The sequence below is a fragment of the Harpia harpyja genome, chromosome 11, assembly GCF_026419915.1.
Source record: "Harpia harpyja isolate bHarHar1 chromosome 11, bHarHar1 primary haplotype, whole genome shotgun sequence".
Classification (NCBI taxonomy): Eukaryota; Metazoa; Chordata; class Aves; order Accipitriformes; family Accipitridae; genus Harpia; species Harpia harpyja.
The window spans coordinates 10,941,772-10,967,865 of NC_068950.1; the positions used below are offsets into that span (position 1 = coordinate 10,941,772).

Genomic DNA, 26,094 nt, shown 5'->3' on the forward strand with positions numbered 1-26,094 from the left:
TGGCTTGGAGCCCACCCTGGTGCCCCTCTTTTCCACCTTACCCAGGCAACTCCCCCTCAGATGAGTCGGAGGAGCGCGAGCGGGACCCCAAGGTGCTCACCTTCCCTGAGTACATCGCCAGCCTCTCCGAGTCAGGCACCAAGCGTATGGCAGCCGGTGTGCGGATGGAGTGCCAGAGCCGCGGGCGCTGCCCCTCCTCCTGCCCGCTCTGCCACATTGCCTCCAGTCCCGATGTGCCAGCCGAGCCCATCCTGCTGGAGGTCACCAAAGCGGCCCCCATCTACGAGCTGGTCACCAACAACCAGACCCAGCGGGTGAGGACCCACTGGCTGGGGGTGTTGGGGTGGGCATGGGGGGTGGCAGGACAGCAGCAGGGTGGTCTTTGCAGGCAGCTTGTACTGGTAGCATCATGTCAAGCCGTGGCAGCCCTTGCCCATTGGCCAGCCCTGCTCTTCAGGGTGGACGGACTGTACTGAACCAACTGGGGGATGGATGAGCACTGACTCAAGTGGTGGCAGGATGGGAGCTCACCTGCCTGATGCTTAACCCCTTCTCCTCTCTCCCAGCTCTTGCAGGAGGCCACCATGAGCTCGCTGTGGTGCTCGGGTAGTGGGGATGTCATTGAGGACTGGTGCCGCTGTGACTCGAGTGCCTTTGGGGCTGATGGGCTGCCCACCTGTGCGCCTCTCCCTCACCCCATGTAGGTCTCCACGCAGGCCCAGCCTGGCCTCTTGGTGTGATGGGTCTGGGAGGAGGCGGCAATGACCGATGGTGTGGTGGCAGGAGGTGGTTGGGCTGGGGTGGCTTTATGGGACAGGTTTGCAAGTGGATAGGGGATCTGGAAATCAGGCAGAGGGTGCAGAGATGCAGTGTCTTTTCTAAATTCAGCTGAGGACTGGGGAGCTGTTTTTTGATCCATCCTGGTAGAGAAACCCCAGGGAAGGAGCCCTTCGGACCAGCATGCCCAGAGCCAAGAGGGGTAGGAGAGGGGGAGTCACTTCTCTCCTGAGGTTGCTCTCCCATGGGTTAAAGGCTTTGAAGCCCTTTTGCTGTGATAGAGTAATGCAAAAAGAGTCCCTACATACTACATTACAGAAACCAACTCATTTCTGGTGCATTTGCCTGTGGTCTGCACAGCAGTGAGTGGTACTAGCAAACACACTCATGCTGCCTTTTGCACCAGCTATGGGGACTGGCTGGAAAGGTTGTCCTCAGCAGCTCTCCCATACTGTGTGACTCAGCCTGGTGGTTTTGCTGACTTTTTAAGGTACAGAGGAGCAGCAAGGTGGTGATAGATGTGGGTGAGGGCGAACATGGGTGGGTGGTGGGGACAGCCAGCAGACTTTGCCCTCCCAAGATGCTGACCAGCCAGCATTGCCCTCCAGCCTGCGGCTCTCCACTGTTCACGAGCCAAGCAGCACACTGGTGGTGCTGGAGTGGGGGCACTCGGAGCCCCCCATCGGGGTGCAGATCGTTGACTACCTCCTCCGACAAGAGAAAGTCACCGACAGAATGGACCACTCCAAGGTGGAGACAGGTGAGTGGGCACTCCACTGGTTCTCCCTGGGGAGGGTGGAATGGAGATGTTGGAGGAGGGCCTCTGTCTCTCTCTTTGCAAGGGGATGCTGCAACATATCCAGTAACCTGTGGAAGAGAAAGCAGCCCCTCTCCGGCCCACCATGCTGCAGAAGTGGCAGCTCCACACCACGGTGGTGAGCCTTGCTGGAAAAGCAATGGGTCCATCTCTGCACCAACCTCATGCATGAGCCTTGGTCCCCCTTGGCACCAGGCAGCATGGTAGCGGGCACAGACCTCAGGGGCTTTCCACAACCCCGGGGACACCTATGTCATCACCCGTGGCGCGTCCACCCCTCTCTCCCTAGAGACGGTGCTGAGCTTCGTGGACGACATCATCTCTGGCGCCAAGTCACCCTGCGCCATGCCGGCCCAAGTGCCTGACAGGCTCTCCTCCACCATCTCCCTCATCGTTCGCTGCCTGGAGCCCGACACCACCTACATGTGAGTTGCCTCCTCCGTACCGTGCCCGTAGCAGCGCTGCCACCCTGATTGTGGTGCTCCTGCCTGATGCTGCCTGTGTTTGCATGAGGCCTTGGGAGTCCAGAGCTTCACCTTTTTGCTTCTTGGCCAGGTTCACACTCTGGGGAGTTGATAACACAGGAAGACGCTCCAGGTCCAGTGACGTGACGGTCAAGACCCCCTGCCCTGTGGTAGATGATGTGAAAGCTCAAGGTGAGATGGAAGGAGGGGAGCTGCTGGACTGTGATGCTTGGAACGAGCAACAGGGAGTTCCCCCTTCCAGCATGTCCCCACATACATCTCGTGTCCTGGCTGTAACATCTCCTTCACCCATGGTGGCCCAGGTGCTGCCACATGGTGTTGAGAGTTGATGTGGAGAGCAGCAGGAGACACATATCCTCTCCACAAACAAACACAGAGGCACTCTGTGCTGGTGGAGGTGTGGGAGGATGGGTGGAGGGGCAGGCATTCAGGACATAATGAAATAGCCAAGAAGACCTGCCTGTCCTGCCCAGAAAGCAACTGTTAGTGTAGGCAGTGGCTGTGCTCAAGAAACCCCAGTTGTGTGCCTTCTCATAAATAAATGGTATTTCACTAACAGTAACTGACGACACCACCCGTTTCTTCTCCTAATCAGAACAAACTGTGGGAACCTAACCTGAACTGAGTCCGGGGAATGCCATCTACTCTGTTGCTCCTCCATTGGGATCTAGTCTTGATATGGCTCAGGGGACAAATCTTGTCTCTCGTCTTGGTTTCCGTAGAGCTGAGCTTTAGCCTGGTGGGCTTTGTTCATGCCTTTCCTTGCACCCTACTGAATACTGCGTCCTTCTGCCCAGAAATAGCAGACAAGATCTACAACCTCTTCAACGGCTACACCAGCGGCAAGGAGCAGCAAACAGCCTACAACACTCTGCTGGACCTGGGTTCCCCCAGCCTGCACCGAGTCCTTTACCACTACAACCAGCACTATGAGAGCTTTGGGGAGTTCACCTGGCGCTGTGAAGATGAGCTGGGGCCCAGGTAGGCTTGGGAGCTGGGTTGGCTAGGCAGGCAGGCCTGCCCACCAACAAGCTTATCCCTTGTAGATGTTGGTCACCAGGAAGGTGACTCTCTGGCAAATCTCATGAATTTGGTGATAGAGGTTAGAGTCTCGCAGTGGGATTCCTGTTTTGCTGGATGCTGTGCATATATGTTTGGGGTCCAGCCATCTCCCTTGAAGGACCACAAACATAGGACAAGGTGGAAGGCAGTAGACCACTGTCAACCCATCATCCTTGTCCATCCCACCAGCCCTGTACTGCCTCTGGAGTTTTGCCTAGTCCATTCATGCTATGCAGGGTGGGAAGGGGATGGGATTCTCTTTTTCCCTCAGTAGCTGCTGCCACAGACAAAAAGGCAGAGAGTCTTGGAAAAAATAATACACCTTTGAGGAATGGAGGTTGTTGCGGGTGAGAAGGGGAGAGAGTGTGGTCAGAGCATGTTGCTAGAGAAGGGCCCTGGGCATTGATGGAGGGAAGAAGGTGCAAGGAGGTGGTTGTACCTTCAAGCCTGCTGGAGAAGGTGACAGAGGAGAGCTTGGTTGTGGAAGCTGCTGGATGAAGTGTGTGCAAACACATACACATGTGCTGGGCCATGCCAAGGTCAGACTTGGCTTTCCTCCTTTTTCTGGGCTTTGGCGTGAGTTGAATGCATCTCTGTGTGTTGAACTCACTGCCACTTGTGGTCCAAAGCAGGCAGTGGATTGATCTTGGGTCTGAATTGCACTTTCCCTCCATTTTGATCCATGCCTGTGGTCGTGTGGGGTGATCTCAGGGACATGAGTGGTTTTGGTGCCCAGGCTGCCACGGCATGTTTTGGAGGAGGTTGCCCTGAGCTCTTCCTGGCTGAAGCAGTACCTTCATGCCTGAATGAGCACCATGTCCTCTCCCTGGGCTCCTCCAGGTCATTGCAGCCCCTCCAGCTGCCTGGGGATGGGGTGCCTCATGCCAAGGGCTTGCAGAGACAGCCAGATGTTCCCTTTTCCCCATGTCCTTCAACATCTGCTTTTGTCTGCGTGGTTTCCCAGTAATGTAGATGTTTCCAGTCAGTTTAGCAAGCTGGACTGGGAGATTGTGTGGGCTGCAGTGGCGTTTCATAGCATCTGGCCTCCAAAGAACTGGAGTCTTGAGCCCATGCAGAAATCAGGATTACTTCAAATGTACGTCAGCAACAACTCCGATTTATTAAATGCATGGCCTGCACCTTACCCCCTGCCCCACACCTCCTCTTGCTGGTCTCACCACTAGCTGTCTTCCAGCCCTGCTTCTCGAGGTTATCACTTGTGGATTTCTAGCAGAGGATTGGAGATCCTCCTCGTACCTTGTCTGTCCTCCAAACCTTTGCTAGGTGGTCAGAAAGACTCAGCAAGTAGCTGGTGGCTGTCTTAGGCACGTCTCCTAGTTCAGCTTTGGTGGGAAACTCCTAAGAGATCCTGCACTCCCTGGGGCTAAGCTGGGGTTTCTCCTCTTTCCCCTTTTCCCATTTATGTTCTAAGAAATGTGAGCTCTTTGAGGCACAGCCTCAAAGCTCAGTAGCGACATCCCAGTGCGTGGAGTCTTGTTAAGGCTAAGGCTCCCACTAGCTCCTCTGCCCAGGGTTGCTTCATTCCCATGACACCGAGTGGGATCAGCAAGCTTGGACTTACGTCCCACCTTTGTCTCAAGCCCAGCTGCAGTGATGCCACTCTGTCTCCATTTCCAGATGTGAAATCCAGCCCCAGTTTGCACAGACCATCTGACATCTGTTGTGATGGTTTGTGTGAGTACATAAAGTTCCTTACGTGACAGACTGGAGTTGTCACACAGCCACTGCTATCGCTGAGGCTGAGCATTGCCATCGCTGCTTGCTGCCTCAGTGAGGAGACCAAGGACCAGCCAGAACATGTGGTGGAAGCTGCCGCCTCGAGCCCCACGAGGCAGAGGTGCATTGGCATGGAGCAGCCAGAAATGCCACTGAATTGGCCAAATGTTACCGTTTGCTGTGTGAATCTATGCGCCAGAGGGTTAATTCCACCCTCTGGAAATGCTGGAGCACTTAGGATGGGATGACGCAAGTTGCTGATGAAGTGTTTGCAGCTCGCGCTACTTGGAAAGAGACATTTAGGCAGCTGCAGTGGGTTCTGGTGATGACAAATCTTGGAAAGCAGGCCTTCTGTTTGATCGTCTGCGAGGGCGAAGCATCCAGACTGGTGGTGACAGGACAAATCACTTGCAGATGACATTATTTAGCCGGCAGACAGAGTGTTTGTTTGACTGTTGCTGATGCTCCTTTGAAGTCCTGGATGTGGACCCACGCGACTGACTCTACCATGTCCCTCCTCCTCCACGCGGCCATGCCGCCTTCTGGCTCTGCTCGCTTGGGGTGCGCTCGCCTCCCTTCTTGGTGACACTGGCTGCTGGACCGAAGGAAGCGAGGGTATGTGCCAATAACTTGCCTGGGGTTATGAAAGCGAGTCACTCCCTCCCAGTCTGAGAAGGGCTGCAGAGAGCCCTGGACTTTGCATAAGGAGAAGAAATAGAGGGAAAGGCAAGTCATTTTCTAGCAAGTAATAAGTGATGCAAAGCCTGGTGAAGTCTGGTGGTGTCTATGGGCTTTGAGCCAAAATCTGTGGGACCATATTCAACGTTCCTATTAGGGTACCTGTGACGCTGGAGGAAGAGAGGCAGTCGTGGCACCTTGCCTAGGTGTCTAGATGCGAGGACCAAGACAAGTGAGAGGTCAGCTACCTTCTCATGGCTGGAAGACCTGGCCAGCTTGGGTAGCTATCTCCAGAGTCAACACCATGCTAAGCACCTTCACCTCTCTGCTGTGCTCTGGATGTGAGCCCCGGGGCTGCGGGTGTCACATTGCTGCAGAGCTGGACAACCTCTTGGTGGCTCCAGACTGGCCTCTTGGAGCTGCAGCCATCTCCATGATGGACCTCTTGAGGGTTTCCTCTCCAGGAAAGGCAAGGTTGGCTCTGGCTGGGCCTAGGGTAAATTAATTCCTCTCCAAGCAGCTCTCCCATGGTGCATCTGGCCTGGAGGAAGGTGTGGAGGGGCTGCGGGTGTTCCTCCATGGTTGGTCTATGTACCCTTGAACTGTCAAACCAGCCACAACACAGCCATGTACTCCACACACAACCCCTGCTTATCCAAGTAAGAATGTGACAAAGAGGGTTTTTTTCCCCTAGCATCACCATTTGTGCCTCCGCTGCCTGTTCTGTGCTGAACAGATGCTGAGTTAAAGCTACCAAGGGGATGTATCTTCCCTATCTATACTAACCCACCAATTGACCTTGAAGCTGACTAGGAAACTTATCCCAGCTCTTGAGACACTTAAACTTTTGTCTGGGTTTCCAGGCACATGCAATACTCACCTTCAAGATACTTCATTTGAATCCATTACCTCCACATGTGTCAGGTTCCCTGGAGATCACCCAAAGTGCTAGACAAGTTTAAAATGAACATAATGTGTTTTATCTGAACAAACTGTTTTTCCTGATAAAAGCATTAGAAACACAATTTTAAGAGGAAAAATGTGAAGAGAACACACTTTAGGTCATATTTGGCCAGGATTCTCTACGCTCTTCCAATATCTTATCCAACATGAGGGGTTGGTAATTTAGCACTTTCTTGCTACCAGAACAAGCCCACACCGAGGCTATGTTGCCCTGGGGGTGCTGCATGTCTGTCTTCTGCTGAAGATGGATTCGTCCTAGACTTCCTCTCCCTCTGTCACCCAACCTTCTCTCCTGGCTTCCTTGGCTGGGTTGCGGCTCTTTAGGAAACACTGCTGCCGTGACCTGCCTTTCCTTGTTTTGCTCTCTGCAATTGGAAGATGGAAAATGCACATGCAAAGAACTGGGGAGCTCTGCCACATCCTCTGCTCTCTCAGAGCTTTTTGGATCAAACCTATGTTGTATGCCTCAGTATATTCCTTCTAGTTTGCATGCTGTCCTGTGGGACATGTTTCCTAAACTGTTACTAAACATTGCAAGTCATGTACCAGGAGTGTCATTCATTGTATTTATATCTTGTGATATTGCATCTTAGGACGATCATAATTTTTAACTCACCTTCAGCCTTCCATACAGACCCCCACAAGCCAGGCATGATATTTGGAGTGGTTTTTTTTCCTAAATCTCCTTCATGCTCATTGGTATCCCAGCGTGCTGGCTCCAAATACTGTGCATTTCTTCTCCATCACGTCCCCCTCAGCCACATGATGGCAAGGGAGTGATGCTCCTGGTATGCCCGCCTTTTCCCTGCCCTTCCTGCCATGTCACTGGAGGTGTCTTACACCAAGCCATGAGTGACAAGCGCAGTTCCCAAACATGCAACACATGTACTTCATGGAGAGGACACACATGGTGACACTGCCCTGGGCTGGCCACACATGTCATGCCTGACACCTTTTAGCATTTCTCCCCACTGCCTGCAGTGCTATCGGCTCCCACTTTCCTATCCTGTTATATTTGGGGTTCAGTAGCTGCAGCAGTGACTAGTGATGCCATTTGAGTTGTTGATAATGTCCATCCCAAGGGGTGTTGGGGGTTTCACAGCTACACCTGTGAGTGTACCCTCACTAAACCCTCAGCAAACCTGGCCTTGTTGTGGGGACAATACAGGGTTGAAGAAGGGAGGACAGGGCAGGGAAGTGTAAAGTGAGTCCCAAGACCAGTGCAGCAGGTCCAGCCCATGGTAGCATGGGCATCTCTGACCTGGGCAGGGGCTGTTCTCACGTGCATTTAGGCTTGCAGTGCTGCCATGGGGCTGGTGTGTCCCCCCTGCCCCGTCATCCCTCCTCGTCCTGTTAGCATTGGGCTCCACTCTGCTGCTCTCCATGCTGCCCGACTCTTGCATTATCTCTTCTCCCTCCAGGAGCTCCCGTGGTCTCCTTAACCATCTTTGCTTTTCTCTCCTCATATGCTCCTTCTGCCCTTCCCACCATCACCCCATGGTGTCTCCATCACCCCTGCTGCCCCCTCGCTGTCCATCCCCACCCCCACCCCGGCATCTCCCCTTGCCTGCCCTCACTGCAGGAAGGCCGGCCTTATCCTCTCGCAGCTGGGGGACCTCAGCAGCTGGTGCAATGGCCTCCTGCAAGAGCCCAAGATCAGCCTCCAGCGCTCGTCCCTCAAGTACCTTGCCTGCCGCTACAGTGAGATCAAGCCCTATGGGCTCGACTGGTCGGAGCTCAGCCGGGACCTCAAGAAGACGTGCGAGGAGCAGACGCTGAGTGTCCTTTACAATGACTATGGTGACAAGGACTACTGAGGGTTGCAGGTGCCCGCTCTCACGCCGGCCTTCCCACGGGCATTTGTGAGGGTTTTATACATGGACCCGTGGCGGGGGTGGGGGGGGAGGGTGTCGCTGATGTTTCTGGAGGCAAAAATTTGGACCGGGGAGTGAAAACAGCTGCTCTGTGCAGGACTGACTCAGTATTAGTTTCTTCTTCGACTTGGCCAAAAGCCTTTCTAGTTAGAAGTCTTGTGGGACCCAGTTTTCTTGGTTTTGTTTTATTCATTTTGCCAAGAGGTTCCTCAGCATCGGTGGAAAGGGCAGGTTGGGAGGGCATGCTCTCTCCTCCTGCCCCATCCCTGCCCTGGCTGTGGGGACCTTCCCCAAGGGTGGGGGACACTGGTCATGGGAGAAACACAGTGACACAGCCAGGATGGGAGAGCAGGTGATGCAGTGTTCAGAGAATGGAGGCAGGGCATGCAGGTCAGGTTGAGATGCTAATGGTTATGGCTGAATAAAACAGCCACTGGATGGCCAAAAGGATTGGGATTTTTTTTTTTTTTTTTGCAATTGTAAAGCATGAGGTCTGGATGAGACCTGGCTGAGTAACTGTGCCATTGCAGGGCAGGGCTGGTGTAGTGTCACCAGCTGGGGTGAGGAGAAAGGGGCATTGGTGAGCCCATCTCCTCAGGTTCTTATGTCATGGTCAAAGCCTATGTCTGCTCCAAGTTGCAGAGTCCTCCAGAGAAAAGGCAACTTGGCCTCAGGGCCAGTGGTCAGCTGGACATCATGAGCTTTCTTCTTGTGGGACCACATTCCTAGGAAGTCAACTTATAAATCCCTTCCACTATATTTTTTTTTACCCACCATAATAAAGACTTTGAAGCAATGTCAAACTACTGCTCAGGAGACCTCCAGCCAAGACAGTAGCACCGAGATGGTGTGGATGAGGCTGCCTTCTGCACCAGCCACCCTGTAGCTGTGGCGTAGCCTAGGCTCTGCATGGTGAGGGGAGCGGGGTGTAGTGTACCCCGACACGGCAGTGGAGGATAGTCCTGGAGATCCTGGTCCCAGAGAGTGCTCGGTGACACAGCGTGGTGGGCAGGCTTCTGGGCGGTGTTGCTTGCCCGTGTTAAGGTTCACATCTACAGCTCTCGCCGGTGACTTTTTTTTTTAAACCAGAGAACTGGGGTTGTCCTGGGACACTGGGCTTGGTTCAGAGCAAACTGTTCTCCAAAACCTTGTTACCACTGATGGTGTTGGAGGCAGCAAACAGCTTCCTTTTAGCTTCAGCTTCCAGCCTGGTTTTCAGAGGCAACTCTGGACTTGCCAGCTGTGCACCTTTGATCTGGACAAGCCAGGAGCCCTACAGTGGGATTTTTATGATGCCTCTTCAGAGAGAAATTTCCTTTTCATTTTTTCAGTCTTGGCAGGAGCAATCTTCAGCCTGTCTCTTACGATTTTCTGCCTCATTCCTCCTCCTACCTGCCAAGGACACAGCTCGAATATTTGCATGGTTCTGAGAGGGAGGCGGCTGTGGTCCGCAGCCAGTCACAGCCGACAGCACCGCAATACAGTATTTGCGCAACAGCAGTTCAGTATCTTCCTGCAGGATCACACAGTGCTTTGCTCTTCCCTTCCCGTGGGCAGACCTCTCCTCCAGGGGCAGCTGGCCTGGACTGGGGAGCTGCTGGGAGCAGCCACCAGCAGTCAGTATTACCTGGGCATCCCCATGTTGTTTCTGTGATGAATGTGTCTAGCAGGGGTCATCAGGCAAATGCCTGCTCTTTGCACGAAGGAAGTCTATTGGATCCATTTGGCTTTTTCTTACATGTTTCTCCTTATATTTTGATGTGCTTGATGCTGCCAAGAGCTTGGGGCTCAGAGCAAGACCAGAGCCGTCTCTGTATGCAGATATATGTGGGCAGGTGATCTGTACTGAGCCGTTGCTCCTTTTCCTTTAAGCCACCGGCAGTCTTGGCCAAGACACTTTGGTTTATCCTCTTGTTTCTCCCAGCAGATGCTGAGACAACTTTTAACGTCCAGCCAGACAGCTGTCCAGGGATGGGCAAAGGGCACCTCTGCTCAATGCCTCAAAGGGATGCTTGAACGAAGGCTGCTCTGGCCCAGATGCAAGTTGGTTGCTCACCAAGTAATACCGCTTATGTGGCCTTTATATGAAACACAGACTGTTTTCCTTTGGGAAGCAGTCTCCTCTCTTTTATTGCTTACTAGGTGCAGCAGCAGGGACGGGAGACGTGCAGTCTGCCAGCCACTCGCCACAACGTTGCCAGGAAAACCCTGAACACCCCATGCGTTCACACCTGCCTAGGTTACTGTTTCGTCTGGCCCCAAGATTTGCCCTGGGGCTCTGCAGATATTTCTGTTCTGCTTCTGTGCTCCCATTTCAAAACCCTTGCGTGGTCAAACAAAACCCCGCAGCAGCATCAGCCAGCTGGGCTGGAATCTGTTTCCTCGCCCCCAGCTTCCCCATGGGCTGGGAGATGGACAACCCTGGAGGGCAAGGGGAAGGCCACCCATCCAAGGTCCTTTGCCAGCACTCTTGCAGTGTTGGACGGGACTCGGCATCCCCATCCCGTGACAGACCACTCAGTCTGCTGGTGGGGCTGTGCTCCGCTTGGTTGACCACCGCAGCATTGCTGCACCCACTGTGCCAGCAGGTCGTGCCAGTGTGGCATGTCTGCGGGGCCGTTTTCACGATGGCCCTGGCTTTGTAAAGGCTTCCTTCTTGGTGTCCTCACTCTGGCTTTGCAAGTCAGAATTTTGCCCAAACTTGGTTTTTCTTGCCAAAATCCCTCAACTAACACACGAGCCCATCTCAGACAAATTCCAGCAGCTTGCCATGGGGGCCCAGACCGGAGTGGGGGGCTGCACCATGGCTGCAGACCTGGTCTTGGTGAGATGTGTTGTATGGGGCTTGCTCACCCAAAACAGCCATGGGCGAGCCCCAAGGCATGCCCTTCCCTGCAGAGCTGACACCGTCCACATCTGCTGCAGGGTCCTACTGTTGGGTCTGCACAGTATTTTCTCTCTTGGACTCCTAGTACTTCCCATGCTGCCAACAACATGAAAGCTGGGAAAGACACTATTTTCCATCCATTTCTGCAACCTCTCTAGCTCCCCTGCCCTCTCTTCTTGTTTTATTTCTGAATTAATGAGCGATCATTCACCTGAGATGAACCTCTGGGTCATTATCTTTTCTTTGCTGCACCCGTACTCCTGTAATAGCATTACTACCTTTTACTTGTCGTGGAGTTACTTAACATATAAAGATGGTTTGGTCCTTTTCTTTACAAAGATGGCTACAGTTCATGTTCCTTGATGTTCTATTAAAACTCTAATGTGACGTTTTACTACTGTAGATTGAAAGTAGGGTGCTTTAGGGTGAGATAGCCATGTGGCAAGAAACACAAAACCCTTCCAGATTACTCAAAAAAAAAAAAAAAAAGGTTTTAAACAACAGCAACAAAAAAAAAATCATTGTAACACTATGTAAAACTCCAGATGATAATTTAACTGACTATTAAACGGAGCTGTTAGTAATCTGTGGCTCTGGCAAACTGGAGTGTTTGTTTATAGTTTTGGTCCAGTTGATGTCATCTTTTGGTAGCAGATGAAACACTCCCAGCCTTTGAACTCGGGTGCGTCTTCACACAAGTTTAACATTAGCCTGTCTGCCCACTGGGTTAGCCAAGTCCTGAACTACTCAGTACCTACAGCTGGAGCTGTGTCCTGCGCTTTGCCTTACCTACCTGCTCTGCTGGGCATGGGAAGACGCAGATGCCTGCAGGCACCTTCAGGTTTTGGGAGGAAAGACTGCATTTACACATCCTTGGTGAGGGGCTCTCAATCCTTGCTTTGCAAACCTCTGTGGATGCTGGGAATTCAGGAGCAGAGTCCAAAAAAGCTCCTTTTGTCCTGTTTTTTTGGTATGTAAGGTGGATGGGATGGTGCTGTCTGGTGGTCAACCACCACCTGAGAACTTCCTGGTCCATCTGGCAGACTTTTGACAGAGGACTAGCAGTATCATGAATATTAGTCCTACAAACAATGAGAAAGTCAGTGCCTAAGCAGAGGTGAGAACTGCAAGGGATGCCTTAGAAGTCATTTACAGTGCAGCGTTGTGTCTAGTGCTCAGGCCATCAGCACTTGTAGCAGCTGGCCCCTTGGCCAAGCCCAGTGTGTATTGCTACTTGCCCTGCCAGATGAGTGGGAGAGCTGGGGAGTACTGTGGGCAGGCAGACAGGATGCCTGGGTGGACATGGGACAAGGGGGATTTAGGGGCTATAGCGCATGAATCCATAGGAAACCAGACTTCATCAAGTCTCATGGAACAACTTGATTTTTATTTTTTTTTCTTTTCCCACTACTAAATTGCAGGAAAATAAGCTAAAAATACACCCGATACTTTCCTTCTGCTATTTTCCATGCAGTTAAGTGCTGTGGCTGCCACCGGCTCATTGCACAATAACCTGTGGCTGTGGAATGAGATGTGAGGAGGAGAAGGAGGTGGAGAGAAGCCGCGTGGCAGTGGAGCGTGCAGTTGCAAGCCTGAGCTGCTGTGTAAGAAAGTCTCGGCATGGCTGGCTCATCACATCTTTGCCAGACCAAAATCTCCTCGGGGTCATCTGACTTGCCAGTGATGGGGGTTTGGAGAAAGCCACCCCAAAAAGGATGAAGCAGACTGTAAGGGATGCATCACCAGTACAACTGCAGCTTTTTAGGAAGGGTTTGGTAACATGTGTGTGTGTTGGAAGGGTTGCTGTTGGCCAACAGTCCCTATTCATTCTCAGAAAGCAGGTACCAGTAGAGATTGCTGCATTTCAACACATGCATGAATGATGTGGCACCGCTGGAGCCCACACACAAGGCACTGTGTCCCCATGGTGCTGGTGGCTGCCCCATTTCTTAATGATTGACTGTGTGGTCTCCTTCGTTGTAACGGCTGACAAAGCTTTTCAAATCCAGTTTGTGCTGCTGAACGAGCCACCACCCTGCTCAACCGCATGTCCTCATCATTTTGGGGATGCAGGGGTTGGCGCATCTTGCCTTGAGGCTGGGTGTTGGGCAGAAACAGGGGGACAGGATGGGAAAACAGCTCTTCACTTGGCTAGTGCCATAGACAGCTGCTCTTTTTGTTTTAAATGTAAGACATACAACTGGGGTCCTGGTTGCTTGGGGCTGTGGAGCCCCTTAATGCACTGTCCTTCATAGAGCAAAGCTGGCCCTGGTGGAAGTGCATGATGTGGGGAGCTTTGCCCCAGAGAGGACATCTGATGTCACCAGGAGATGTTGTTTCTCTTTTGGGGAGCAATGAGAGAGGCCATACAAAGACCAGAATTGAAGGAGAGGCCAGTGCAGAGCAAAGGGAGGCATGTGGCCATCAGAGATGGCTGAAAGAAGAGGGAGTGGGGTTTAAAGACAGGACAAGGGAAATCAAAGATAATGAAGAGGGAGACTCAGGATGAGTTGACTCTCCCCAGTAGGAATACACCCCCTTTGATTTTTGAGCATCTCCACCCCAGCCCCAACCCCCTGGACATGGTGCAAGGGCCAGCACTGGAGGCAGACCTGCCTGCAGCCCTGCCTGCATGCCCCTGTGTCTGCCATCCCCAGCTGCTCTGGCGCAGGCAGCCAGAAGGACCAAGGGCTTGCCGGGGCCTCACTTGCTTCCAGCAGCAACACAAAACCAAAGCACCTCAGCTTGTTTCAATCAGGGCTGTGTACATACGGCTCTGATTGCCAGTGACGGGAAGGCCATCCCGGCCACGGTGAGGAGGGAAGGCTGTGCAATGCACCCAGCCGCCCTGGAGCTGGCAGGGGCAGCTCCATGTCCCCAGGTGTTCCCTGCTTGCCTAGCCACCAGTGCAGCACTGGGCACCCCGTGTTAGGGGCTTTTCCTTCCATTTTCTCAGCCCATCACTCCTCTCTGGGGCCCTTGATGTGCTCAGATCAACCCTGCAGGAGGAAATTTGGGATTTCATTGCTTTCCATAGCCTTGGCATTGCCCTCCGGGGTCCAGCAGCCCCCTGGCCCCTAACCCACTTCAGGTGCTTGTGTTTTTCAGTCCTTTCTAATCTTTCTGCTTGCTCAGCTGTAATTCACCTTCTCCACCACTTGCAAGCAAGGTGCGTGGTGAAGGAAAGAGAAATAGCTCCTAGCATGGCTTTGGCCTTTTCAAACTCTGCGCTGAGGTGTGAAACAGCAAAGGGGCTACTCGAGGGACCATCTTGTCCCTGTCTGATGTGGGGAGATGCTTGAAATGTCCCCAGAACTGGTCCATCAAAAAACGCAGCCTGGATTTTGTTAGCTGCCATTTGTGTTTGCTTGCTCTTGGAAGCCAACCTGACTTTTTTTCAGGGCCATTTTATTTGCTCTGTTGAAACTGTCTTAAAAAAGGAAAGGGAAAAAAACCTGTGACATGGACGCCACAACACCTGAACAGTGGAAAAGGTAGCGGTGGGAAGAAGAAAAACCCAGTAATTCCCTTTACCCAAAGTCTATAAAAAGCAGTATTCCCTTCCAGTAAACAACCCTGTGGGCCTGAGGAAGCAACCACAGGGCAGGCTGGTCCCATTGCAGATGTAGTCATCAGCTGTGGCCACTGCAGGCCATTGTGGCTTGGTGGCTCCGTACCCAGCACCACGGGAGACCTAGCTTCCTAGGGGCCACTAGGGGAATTGCAACAAAGAAAGCCTCCTGATCCGCAGCCATATGCTGTTCCTCCTTGTGTCACTGGCATGATAGCCTTCCAGCGTGGGACTTCCAAGCCTGGCCCAGATGGTCCAGGTGCCTCTGGTCCAGAGGGGATGCTCAGGTATGGCCGGGGACACACAGGGCTGTGGCTGCAGCAGGCTCCATGGTATGGTTGCTTCATCGAATGCTGCAAATCCCATTTTCCAGAGCACCAGAAACACTGATTTGGCCAAGTGGACAGAGCAGGACAGCTGTGCGCAGCTTCGAAGCAAAGTCCTAACCCATGAGGGGTCCTGTGAATGTCCCCTGCCTTGGTGACATGGGATGTCTGTGGGATTTAGGAATGTCCACAGGAGGCAGTTCAGCTGGTACTATGCAATCAGCTTGCCCTGGTCCCTGTCATGCTTTGTGCCAGTGGTGCGCTGAAGCAAATGGAGTTGGGTGCCTTGGGCTCACCACTGTCACTGGAGAGGCTGGAGCTGGCTGCAGGGGCACTGTGGCAGGGCCACCCACCTTGTGCAGGGCTTTTTTGTGTTTCCCAGTCCATATGTACAAAGCTTATCTGGTTGCTTAAAAAAAAAAATAAATTCCCACAATCTTTAAGCAACTTTTTTTATTGTCTTTGGTTTTAACTCTCGTGCCAGGGTGCCACATGGCATGTCTCTCTGGCTCTAGTGTGAGCCACACCCTGCTCCCTGTCCCCAGGGAGTTGGGGTGTGAACACACACAGATACTCTTTCCCTACCTTTAAGGTGGATTAATTACAAAAAGTGATTGGCATTGGACCCATTTGTGGCATAACCAGCAGAAGACCATCTGCAAAAGTGTCCTCGCAGCTAGTGGCACAGCAAAAGCTGCCTGGGTGGCAGCCTTGAATAGGGACAGCATTGGAGGGGTGTGTGTCCCCAGCCCAAAACCCAAAGGAGCTCTCCCACTGCGCTGGCACAGTGCTGGGAGAGTCCATAGTTTGGGGCAGAGGAGGGCATGTGGGAGCGAGGATGCTGGGAGCAGCTGAACCACCTCCCTCCCCCAGCCTGGCCCCGCTTTGGGTGAAGCAAGGAGGCAAAAGAGGTGGAGGATGGGAAGATTATTTATTTTTCATAGATTTTTATAAAAAATAATTATCAAATACAAAAAATAAAAATAGCAGCAGCCTCCATTGTGAATAAAACCCTAAGGGACAAAAACCGCTCAGTGTCGCTATAGAAGAACAATATTTCAGTACATAGAAGCTACCCATTCATGAAAAGCACATATCTCTATCAGCCAAGCCAGCACCTCTGGCCCCGCCCAGTTCCCCTGTCCGTGGGATATGGTCCCTTCCCTGCATCCACTGGTGAGCAGGGACGACCTGTTGTTGAGACCAGGATTTTCATGCCAAAAGGCTAAAAATTTGGTGTCTAAACACATAGGCATCCAGGTAATGCTGACACCAGGAAGGAAAGGGTTTGGCATGGCAAGATGCTGGGACTTGAAATTCTCCCTCTGCGTGTCACCCTCATCCCATGTCCCCAGCATCCGGGGGCTGCTGTGTCCCCTGCTCCTGCTGTGCTGGGATCCCTGGATCTCCCCTTCCCTGTGCTGGTGGAGCAGGACAGGCTGCCCGAGCTGCACAGCCTGGGGATGTTGTGGCTAGAAGAGTCTCAAAGGGCCTTTTTAAAATTTCCTTGGGTTGTTTCAGGGGGTTTTTTTTAATTGAAAAGTAGATCTCTGTCAAAAAATTGCAGCGCTCTGCCAAACTGACAATGCATTTGGGTGATAACCCCGGGATGTTGTCACTTGTGCATGACGGGAACAGAAATGTCAGTGAGTCCCTGCTGCAAGAGGAGATGGGGCCCATCGTCCAGTTCCCCCCACCCCACATCCTCTCCTAGACCAGGGCAGGCAGGAGGTGACCCGCCGTGGGGTGATGGGGACACTTGGGATCAGGAAAGGGCCTGGAGAAGGACAAGGCAGCTCCTGTCTGGACGCTGGTGGGATGTCCAGGCACCTCTGCCCCTACTCCTGTCCTCCAGCGAAACATAACTTTAGGAGATGCCTGACAAAAAGGGGGGGGAGGGGTGTGGGGGAAGCTACCGAAAGCCAAAGGATGCCTTGAAAATCCCCGGTCTCTCCACACCGTGTCACCCTCTCTCCATCGCTCCCGCACTGGACGAACCCTGGCTTGGAGCTTGCCTCCACCAGCACAGGCCATGGGGGGAAGATGCAGCGGGGCAGCCTTGGGTCTCTTGGTCCCAACCTGCAGCTGGACCCGTGGACACGGGGGTCCATGCTTCTACTCTGTGGTCCCTTCTCTGCTCTCCTCTTTCTATCCCTTTTCTCTGCCTCTTTGCAGCACAAAACCATCAGGGATAACCCCAGCTGGAGCCAGGCACCTTCCCTACCTGCTGCCTCTATGGGACTGGGTCCAGGCTGCCAAGCTGAGCTTCTGGGAATCAACTATGGGGGGGCAAAGTTTCTAGCTGGGCTTCTCTGGGGCTAGAAGTGGATCTGAAGATTTTCACTTAGTGCCTACAGGAGGAAGAGACTCATGAAAGTCAGCGACTGTATATCCACCATGATGGGCTCGGCCATAGACATTGCAGTAAGGAAAATCTCAATGGGAAAAGATGATGCTCAAAGTCTCCTGACAGGTCATTTGGGTCCTGTCTCTCCTTGCATTACAGGGTCTGGTCTCCTCCGAGAACTGCTGACAACACTGTTGAAGCTCATGTTTGGAAATAAGATGTGGGAAAGAAAAGCAGGACCACTTCATCGTCCTTCATTCAGAGCATCACACAGCTACTCTGAGTTGCCCACTAAGTCCCTCGTCTAGTTGGGTGCACAGTGGCCAGGGGGAGTGGGGCAGAGAGGGACTGTTGCATGTCCTTGCTCCTACTGACCATGCAGTGATCCCCATGGACACGTAAACCTTCCCACAGGGCTCTGAAATAGTGGGTGACAGGCATCTGTGGTGCCCTTTGGGGCAGCAGCGTTCACCAAATCTGCCGTGCTTGCTGGAGTGATGCAAGGGCACAGCAGCATTTCTTCTCAACCTCAAAATCCCGACCCAGGGTCCTAAGCAGAGCAAGGCAAAGCACTGGCAAAATCCAAGGGCAAAACTTCGTGCCTGCAAGATGCCAAGAGAACATCGAAGTTGCAGCCTCCATGCTGCCTGCCTGGGGAGCTCTCTCCTGGTGTGGCCTGGGTGTTTGGCTTCTCTGTCCTCCTTCCAGCTCCCTCTCAGCAAGGAAGAGGGAATTCCCTGCTCCTCCCACCCCAACCTGCGCTTTTCCCAATGGTTTGTACTTCACAGCAGCATGGGTGTGTGACAAAGGATATCCTTTCTCAGCTTCATCAAGAGCAAAGAAAATATAATATATATTTATATATATATTATATATATGTATATATATATATATATAATTAAGTTTAAATACTTGCAGAGAGATCACAGCTACCTCGACCTTGCTAAAAGAAGCCTGTACAGCAGAGGGGGGCGAACAGTGACAAAAATCCAGAGCAAAGACAGACACCCAGATGCTGGACTAGGACAAATATCCATGGCAATACCTAGGCTCTTGGCGTGCAGCCCAGCCCAGCGCGTGGCCAAGGTGGTGCCGGACCCTTGGCTGAGCCCCTTGAGTGTGCACTGGGCCCCCATGTCCTGGCTGGGTTCAGGAGGGAGCAGCGATGGGGAGGGGACCGCCACGCGCCTGCCCTCCTGTGCCGCAGCCCACTGGCTGCTCAGTGGCCTTGACCCATCCCCTCCGTGTGCAGCCGCCATCCCCCTGCCTGGCTCTTCCTTATGCCTCCTGCCCCCTTGCACCCCACTGTTCCGCAGTGGCCCCCGTTGCTGCCCCTTCGCTCCTCCGGCGCTCGCCTGACCGAGAGAGGCCCTTCATGGTGCCGCTACTGGTTCTCCTCGGCTGCCGGGTCACGGCACGTGCATTCGTCCTGGTCACAGTCAGCAGCAAATGGGATCACCTGGGGGGTCCAAAGGGAGACGTAAGCCTCTGCTTTGAGATCCCTGGCTCCTGGCACCCCTACGCCTCTGCAAGCCCTCTCCACCCAGGTACAGACAGACAGACACTTTGGGCTGCGCCCTGATGTTGTTGGCATTGTAGAGACTGCCAGGCTCCACGCTCACTAAGAAATGGGCTGTGATACAAGCTGTCCCTGGCTGAGTTTTGTTCTTAGTGTTTTCCTTTTTGTTAACTTGCGTTTCAAATTTTGCAACCAAGGGTCAGCTTGAGTCTTGTGCCCCAAATGTCAAACCCTGGGGATAAGTCTCCGCTGGTGGGTGTGAGACATTTGGACTAGGGCTGGCAGTGGTGAGGCATCTCTAGATTTCAGTTTTACTTTGGCCCCTGTTAGAAAGCTCCCCTTGTCCATGTTTGAGCCCATGGACCTGTCCTTCAAGCTACTCCTGACTCTTCCAGGCTCAGCAAAGCATGAAGGTAGCATACACCTTCTGCATGCACCTCATCTTCTGCACCTCTTGGAGGAACTCAGCCAAGCTCCCAGCTGCAAAGGCTGGCCTCCACACTACCTGATATAGGAGCCAGGGTAGATTCATACAGTTCTTGTGCACTATGGATTAAGAAAACCCAGGCAGGCTGGAGACTGTGTAAGCAGGAATGGCCTTCAGTGGGGCAGGCAGTGGGTCCGTCTAGGGCCACACACAAGCTGTGCTGCTTTGAGACATCCCATGTAGGTAGAGAGGCTCACTGCATATTACTTTCTCTACAACAACTGTATGTGGCCTAGCAAGCTTAGCTGGTGGCAGCAGAGCAAGGTGGGAGGGCACCAGCAGAGCATCTGGCTCCTGGTTGACAGTTGCCCAGTCATGGGCCATGGGAGCTGAGAAAACAGTTTCCTCCAGAGGTTTTATACACACCAGGCTCAGAACCAGGAGTCTTTCTTTCTGTGGAAGCACATTTGATTTTCACAGCCTGTGCCAGTGAGAGGCTGGAGTGGTTTTTTTGGTGTTTAAACCCCATATTCCTGCATCTGCCTTAACGGAGACATGCTGGAGGCTTGTGCCACAGGAGATCTGGGACCTGTGGGGTATGCAAGCTGGGGCTGGATCTCCTGAGAGCCATGGGACTGAATCCCCCCACCTTCCACTGCGAACTCGTCCTTTATTTTGGCCCGAGATCCAGATGTCTCAGACCTCCTGAGAGCCGTGCCTTGCTCCGAGATGTCATGATACCACTGTGGAGGTTTCACTCGTCACTTGCATGTAAAGCCTTTTCTCTCCTATCTCAACTAGATCTTCCCAGGATTTTATTTTTCCTTTTCCCTGTGTGTGTGTGTGTGATGAAAGGAAAAATGACTCAAGCTCCACAACAAAGATGAGAAGATCCAAATTCACATATTTTTGCAGTGAGAAATTATCTCATGCCCTATGATTTGTTTTGCTGTTGGATATGCTTAGAAAGGATGGGCTGTGAGTGCTGGATAGCAAGTTAGGTGGGAGGGGAGGTTGTGATGGGAGACAAAGAAGGGTCTGTGCAACCCCAATGCCAAGTTGCTCCCTCCACGCTATTCCTCCCTCCTTCCCTCCCCAGGAGAATTGGGAGGGAAAGACAGCCCATAGCGGACGCCAATGGACCATACCAAAAATCCTTGAGACTGCTCAATTATATGACAAGGTGACTTCTGACTCACCGTGGCTAGCACTACATCCTATAGAAGTCATTCCTTTGGGACTCATTTCCCAAAAAGAGAGGGAATCCTGTGAACCTCAGTGGGAGCTGGGCTGAGCTTTCAGTCCTGCTGGCCTGAGTCCAAACCGCGCTGCTAATCAGTGGGATGATGTCTATCAGCTTCAGCTGGCTTTGGTTTAAAATCATGGGTTTGTTCTCTGTTCGTGGGAGAATTGCATTGCAGGCTCGGATCCATGGCCAGTAAAGCCAAAGAGAATGGCTAGCAGTCACCACTTAATCCTAAATCCTGGCCAGCACCACAGAAGATGCTCACTTACCTTCCTGGAGGACAGTGTGGAAGAGCAGCAGTCACCCCCATCATACTGGCAATATGCCCGGTTGTTGATGGTGTCGCACCAGCCGTCTGCTTGGAAGGGCTAGGCAGAGAAATGAGTCTTTGCTAAAAGGGTTTTTCAAAAGCATAAAGTTGCCTCCAAAAGCAGAGATCCCAGGTCCTCAGCAAGGCCCCTGTGCACCTCTGATAAGGGCTAAGGCCCAGTTCCACCATACACAACCCCCTCTTCAAAGCCAAAGGGCACCAGAAGACTGGTATCCTGGATGGTGTGTATGGAGAATTGGGTGCTCGGAGGGCAGCAGCTGTATCTCAGGGGTCAGGGAATTGTGTCAGGAAGCAAGAAAGCAAATCCGCATCGCTAGAGAGGGCTCCAACCTGAAAGCCACAAGTCCCCATTCTCATCTCACTCAGTGCTTTTCCATAGAGTCCATTGCCACCCAACTAGCAGTCAGTTCACCACCTCACTGTAATCCAGCTCTCTGCATGTTCACAGCTGGGGCAGGGCTCTGTAAGAAGCTGACCCAGCTCTTCTCTCCAACACCCCTCCTCCAAAAGAGCTTGACTCTGAAGTTGAGCTTGGTGACCTGGCTTGGGCAGCTAAGTACAGAGAGGCTGTTATGAGGATTGATAGAGCATCCTGCTAGAGGATCAGTCTCAGGAAGGTAGGTGCTTTGTCTCCCTTGGACTATAAGAAAGGTTCAGCAAGGTCAGGAGTCTCCCAGAAGTACTTGCACTCAAGGCAAGCCAAGCACTGGCAAACCTTGGTTGCAAGGACTATGCCTTTTTCAGAATGCTCTTGCTCTGGCTCTGACCCTGAGGAAAATGTCCCCAAATTCCTCTAGACTCTCCACTGGAGGCTCTAGCCCTGTCCACAGTACATGACTCCACCAAACCTTGCTGGGTTGGACTACAAGGCTACTTATCTGGTGGCCAGCTGGGACAAACAGAAGGGATCTTCATTAAGCACTAGCTCCCTGCAGGCAAAATCCAACTCTTGATTGAGCAAAGAAGGCACCAGCCTACTGATAACCAGAAATAGTGGCAACCTGGCCACCTTCCAGCTTCAGTTTTGGCCATCTTCCTCCTCATTTCTCTTCTTTGTGGCCCAAATCTCACCACCTGTAAGGAAATTGTATCGTTGAGTGGTGGGGGATTTTGCATTGCCAAAATAATGGTGGCTCCTCTTTGCACGGCACAGCCCAGTGCCCTTTGCTGCTCTCCTGTGAGTCACTGTCAGGTCTGCCTGGACAACCAGGGATTTGCAGATCCCAGCTTGCCTCGGTGCAGCTCAGATAAATGCTCTATCACTAACAAGTCTTCTTTACTTTCAGCTCTAATATGGAAACAGAAAGCTATTGCAGCAGAACAGCTCTCTGTCCAGAAATGTTAAATGGCACATGCAGCCATTCAGAAATCCATTTTATTGTTGTTTAGCTACATGAGTCATCTGATCAGAGAAGAGAAACAAGCAACTGGGGCTGGGAAGCAGCCAACTAGGGCTGAGAAACAATGCTGTGCAACTGGTGCAACCAAACAACATGCATGTGAAGCACTTGCAATGAACTGTCAGGAACAATCTGCAGCCAAGGTTTATTTATCACAGATACACATCAGCACTGCCAAGCAACAACCGAATGTGCTAACAATGGAGAGGCCATTCATTAACTGAGTGATTAGTAATGAAATGCTTCTCCCGCTCCAGGCTCTGTGATGGTAGCTACTGGCCCAGCAACCATGGCCAACCTCCAGGAGGACTGCTGTCATCAGAGAGGGCTCTTGGTGAAAACCTGGCCACCCCTTTGCTCATGGAAGCAGCCGACCTGCTTCACTGGATCTGGTGGCCCCAAATGACAACGGGGCTTCAGAAAATACCTGGACCAAGCCTTTGATGGACACTTGCCCATAGCACCCCTAAAACAAATGACAGCCAGCTGAAAAATGTCACCACACTGCGATAGCCCTGCATCCACGGCACCAAAGCCAACATGCAGGACTGGTGATAATGCCAATAAATCACAGGAAAAAGCCATGCCAAAACCAGGGAACTGATGTAGCTTTTTGTCATCATGACTCACAAGGAACAGAAATGGGCTCAATGCAGGCTAATGTCACTTTAGGAAGTAGCAGCAGATTATGGCAAACCACCCAGTCTGACTGTGCTATCAGTACCACAGTTCCTGGGCCAAATCCAGGCAGCCACAGAAAGATCACATTTTCCTGGAAGATCTCACAAGAGAAGACGACCAAGCACACCTTCCTACAGGTGGGAAACTGAGGCACAGCTGGGTTAGGTAGCTCACTCAAAACCAAGAAGGGATTTGGCTTCTGTCATTGCTGTTGCAAACCACGTCCAGAGGAGACCAGGGTGCAATTTCACCAAGGTTAACACTCCTCTTCCATTGAAAAGCATCACTAGGTCTTAAATGATGGTGATCAAAGAAAGTCTCTGAGCCATGAAGTAGCTTTGAGAACCAGGAGATCCAGGACAGGGATGCTGGGGCTGCCTGGTGCAGGGATGCAGGCAGGGGACTGGCCAGAGTTGCTGGCAGAGAAGAGCTCTTCTGGGTGTGATTTGCTTTTGCAGCCTTCCACGTGGTGGAGTTTTTCCTTGAGCTTTGCTCCATATGTCATGACTCACTGGCAAAACAACACCCGCCGCTTCGGTAGTTTCCATACAATTATGGGGAGGTTTGCCCATCCCGGCTGCACAGGTCTGAAACGATTTCCAGATCTTGTGTGAAAGGTGGGGGGAGGACAGAGTCAGGGACAGGATGAGGAAGGAGAGGCTCTCAGTTTCTCTCTATACCTGTTAGGGCTAATTGCCCCCTCCTCTCAATCTGCTGGAGCCTGTACCCCACCCTAAACAAATACAGGCTCCTATGGCAACACTTGTTGGGGAAACTTAACAACTCATGCTCCAAATTACATTGGAAAAACATATGAGGGGAAAATAAAAAATGACTAATTGGATTTGAGGCTCAAGAGAGCCAGGCGCAGGGTTTGGGGACTGCTGTCCCTGCTCCTCACCCGGTGCCTGGAGAACACAGTGACTCCCATTGCTTCGCCTTGACAAGAATCTCCAGCTGGTTTCATCTTTGCAAGCAGAAAGAGCAAAGTAAGGTGCTGGTGGATCACCCTTGAGGGCACAGGCACCCTCATACTTGCATCAGTCTCATTTTGGTCTTGTAAGAGTCATGGCAAGGGAGGACATGGGCAATGCAATGTACTAAGAGCACATGATGTGAGAGGAAAACCCATACAGACTCTGTTCAGCCTGTGCTTGGGTCGTGTGGCTCCACAGAAAGCAATGCCAGCAGTGAGAGAAGGGAGGTTTGCCTAGGTCGGTGACTTGCAGGAACACCCAACAATGTTTTAAGATGCTGACAAGAAAAAAGAAGACACCAGTGCCCAACCATGCCATGCGAAGGCAACGGATGTGATCCAGGAAAATGGCCAGCTGGGTTTCAGTCACCAGAATATGCATCCTCCAGTGTGGGGGGAAAAAGGGCTGGTTGAAATGGCTCGTATAAATCAGGAAAAAATGAATAAGGTAATTGCTGCAACTGCCTCACACCGCATTAAGTGATAGGGAGCTGCTCGGCTAGGTGGTATGCCACTGTGGCAGCCAGGCTGTGTCAGCGAATCTCCCCGCTCGCGCCATCCATCTTCCTTGTTTATTCAGACAGGAGCTTCAGTGGGGCATGTGTTAGCACGTGGAGGTGCAGCATCTGCCACTGATGGGCCCAAGCCCTGCGCTGCTGGCATAAAAATAGTAACCATGAATCAAGTGCTTGGCAATTTAAACAGGCTAAGAAACCACGTGCTTTCAAAGCCGGGAATCAGCACAAATGAAAAGAGAAAAAAATTAAAGGGGAAAAAAAAAAGAGGGAAAAATATTCCAGGCAAAGGAGGGATGTGAGAAAGGACTGGTTAGATCCCCGCCACATCCCAGGCAGAAGCATCTCAGAGGGCTTGGCAGTGCCATTTCTCTCGAGGCTTCCAGGAGATGCCATGCAGGAAGCACCGTCTGCACACGGTGTTTTTCCACCATCCCAGCAGAGCCCCAGGGACTGGGCCGAGCTGGCTGGCTCCCTCCCGGGGGGCTGCTGTCCTGCTCAGCAGGGAGCCCCCAGTGCCACTGGGGAGGCAGGCAGGGTCCAGACACTTTTATTCAAATCCATCTTATGTGTAGGTTGATTCACTGCGAAAGAGCACGAAAGGGTGCAACAGAGTGAGGGAAAGACGGAGCATGAAGAATAAATCACAGACGCCATCAGTATCATACATACTTTGGTGCTGCGTCACAGGCATTTGATGAACATTATTTCCCAGGAATGCAGGTTTTGCTCTGGTTGAACAGACCTGAAGGCCCAGTACCTTGCTTTTGGCGATGACCCATTCCATATGCTTTGGAGGAAGGTGGAAAAAAGCACCCGGTCAATTGTGTAACTGAAGAGCTGAAGAGACTCTCCTGCACTGCCGTTGGGATGGAAAGTGCTTGCGATTTCAATCTGCCCACAGCTAGAGAAAGCCCAGATCCCAATTTCAGGGGATGAGGTCCAGCCTTAATAAGCAAAGTGTTTCCTTTCCCCCCAGCCTTTGGGAGGCTGCACAGGTCCTGGGCTTTGCAACTGTGCTGCTCCCATCCAAGCAGGGTGCATAGTTTGCTTTCACGCTGCTTCTAAATCAGCATGGATTTTGCTGTCCTTTCGTCCTTCCCTTTGGGCATTGGTATTTTGGGCATTGACCTTGGATCCTTTGCATGCTGAGACAACCACATGTGACCCTGCAGCTGAGGGGGTGCAGGTGTCTTCGTCCTTCTCAGCTGTCACTTTCAAAGCAGCTCCAGAGGAACAGGGGAACTGTCGTTTTGGCAGGGGAGACAGGCAGGGACTGGCCCTGGAAAAGCTGCGGCTGCCGTCAGACCCATGCCTTGTGCATCAGCTTCACCCCTGTGAATTCTGCTCTTGCGATGGATGAGTCATTAGTGGTGGAAGGATCAGTTGGAGGAGACAGGAGGGAGATGGCATGGCAGGGGAGACAGGGACAGGGCTGGGCAATAAACCTATGCTGGGGAAGTATCTCCCCTCAC

At 52.3% G+C, this 26,094-nt stretch overlaps 2 protein-coding genes across 3 annotated transcripts in view; one reads left to right on the forward strand and one right to left on the reverse strand.

The window, feature by feature from the left end:
- ASTN1 (astrotactin 1) overlaps nucleotides 1–18,335 on the forward strand; it is a 64,034-nt gene extending 45,699 nt beyond the window's left edge. The window contains exons 17-24 of one of the 2 annotated variants that reach the window (XM_052801400.1): nucleotides 46–314; nucleotides 567–700; nucleotides 1,386–1,537; nucleotides 1,884–2,019; nucleotides 2,150–2,250; nucleotides 2,877–3,060; nucleotides 8,102–8,345; nucleotides 17,684–18,335. In XM_052801400.1, coding sequence (XP_052657360.1) covers nucleotides 46–314; nucleotides 567–700; nucleotides 1,386–1,537; nucleotides 1,884–2,019; nucleotides 2,150–2,250; nucleotides 2,877–3,060; nucleotides 8,102–8,336 — 1,211 coding nt within the window. In that variant the 3' untranslated portion in view covers nucleotides 8,337–8,345; nucleotides 17,684–18,335. Of the gene's footprint in view, nucleotides 1–45; nucleotides 315–566; nucleotides 701–1,385; nucleotides 1,538–1,883; nucleotides 2,020–2,149; nucleotides 2,251–2,876; nucleotides 3,061–8,101; nucleotides 8,844–17,683 lie in introns of those variants that run through there. The other variant, XM_052801399.1, reaches the window with a different exon arrangement.
- A 496-nt stretch (nucleotides 18,336–18,831) lies between these two features.
- PAPPA2 (pappalysin 2) overlaps nucleotides 18,832–26,094 on the reverse strand; it is a 94,659-nt gene continuing 87,396 nt past the window's right edge. Inside the window, 2 exon segments of the mRNA XM_052801398.1 lie at nucleotides 18,832–18,983; nucleotides 20,986–21,084. Of these exon segments, the coding sequence (XP_052657358.1) occupies nucleotides 18,909–18,983; nucleotides 20,986–21,084 (174 nt within the window). The 3' untranslated portion in view covers nucleotides 18,832–18,908.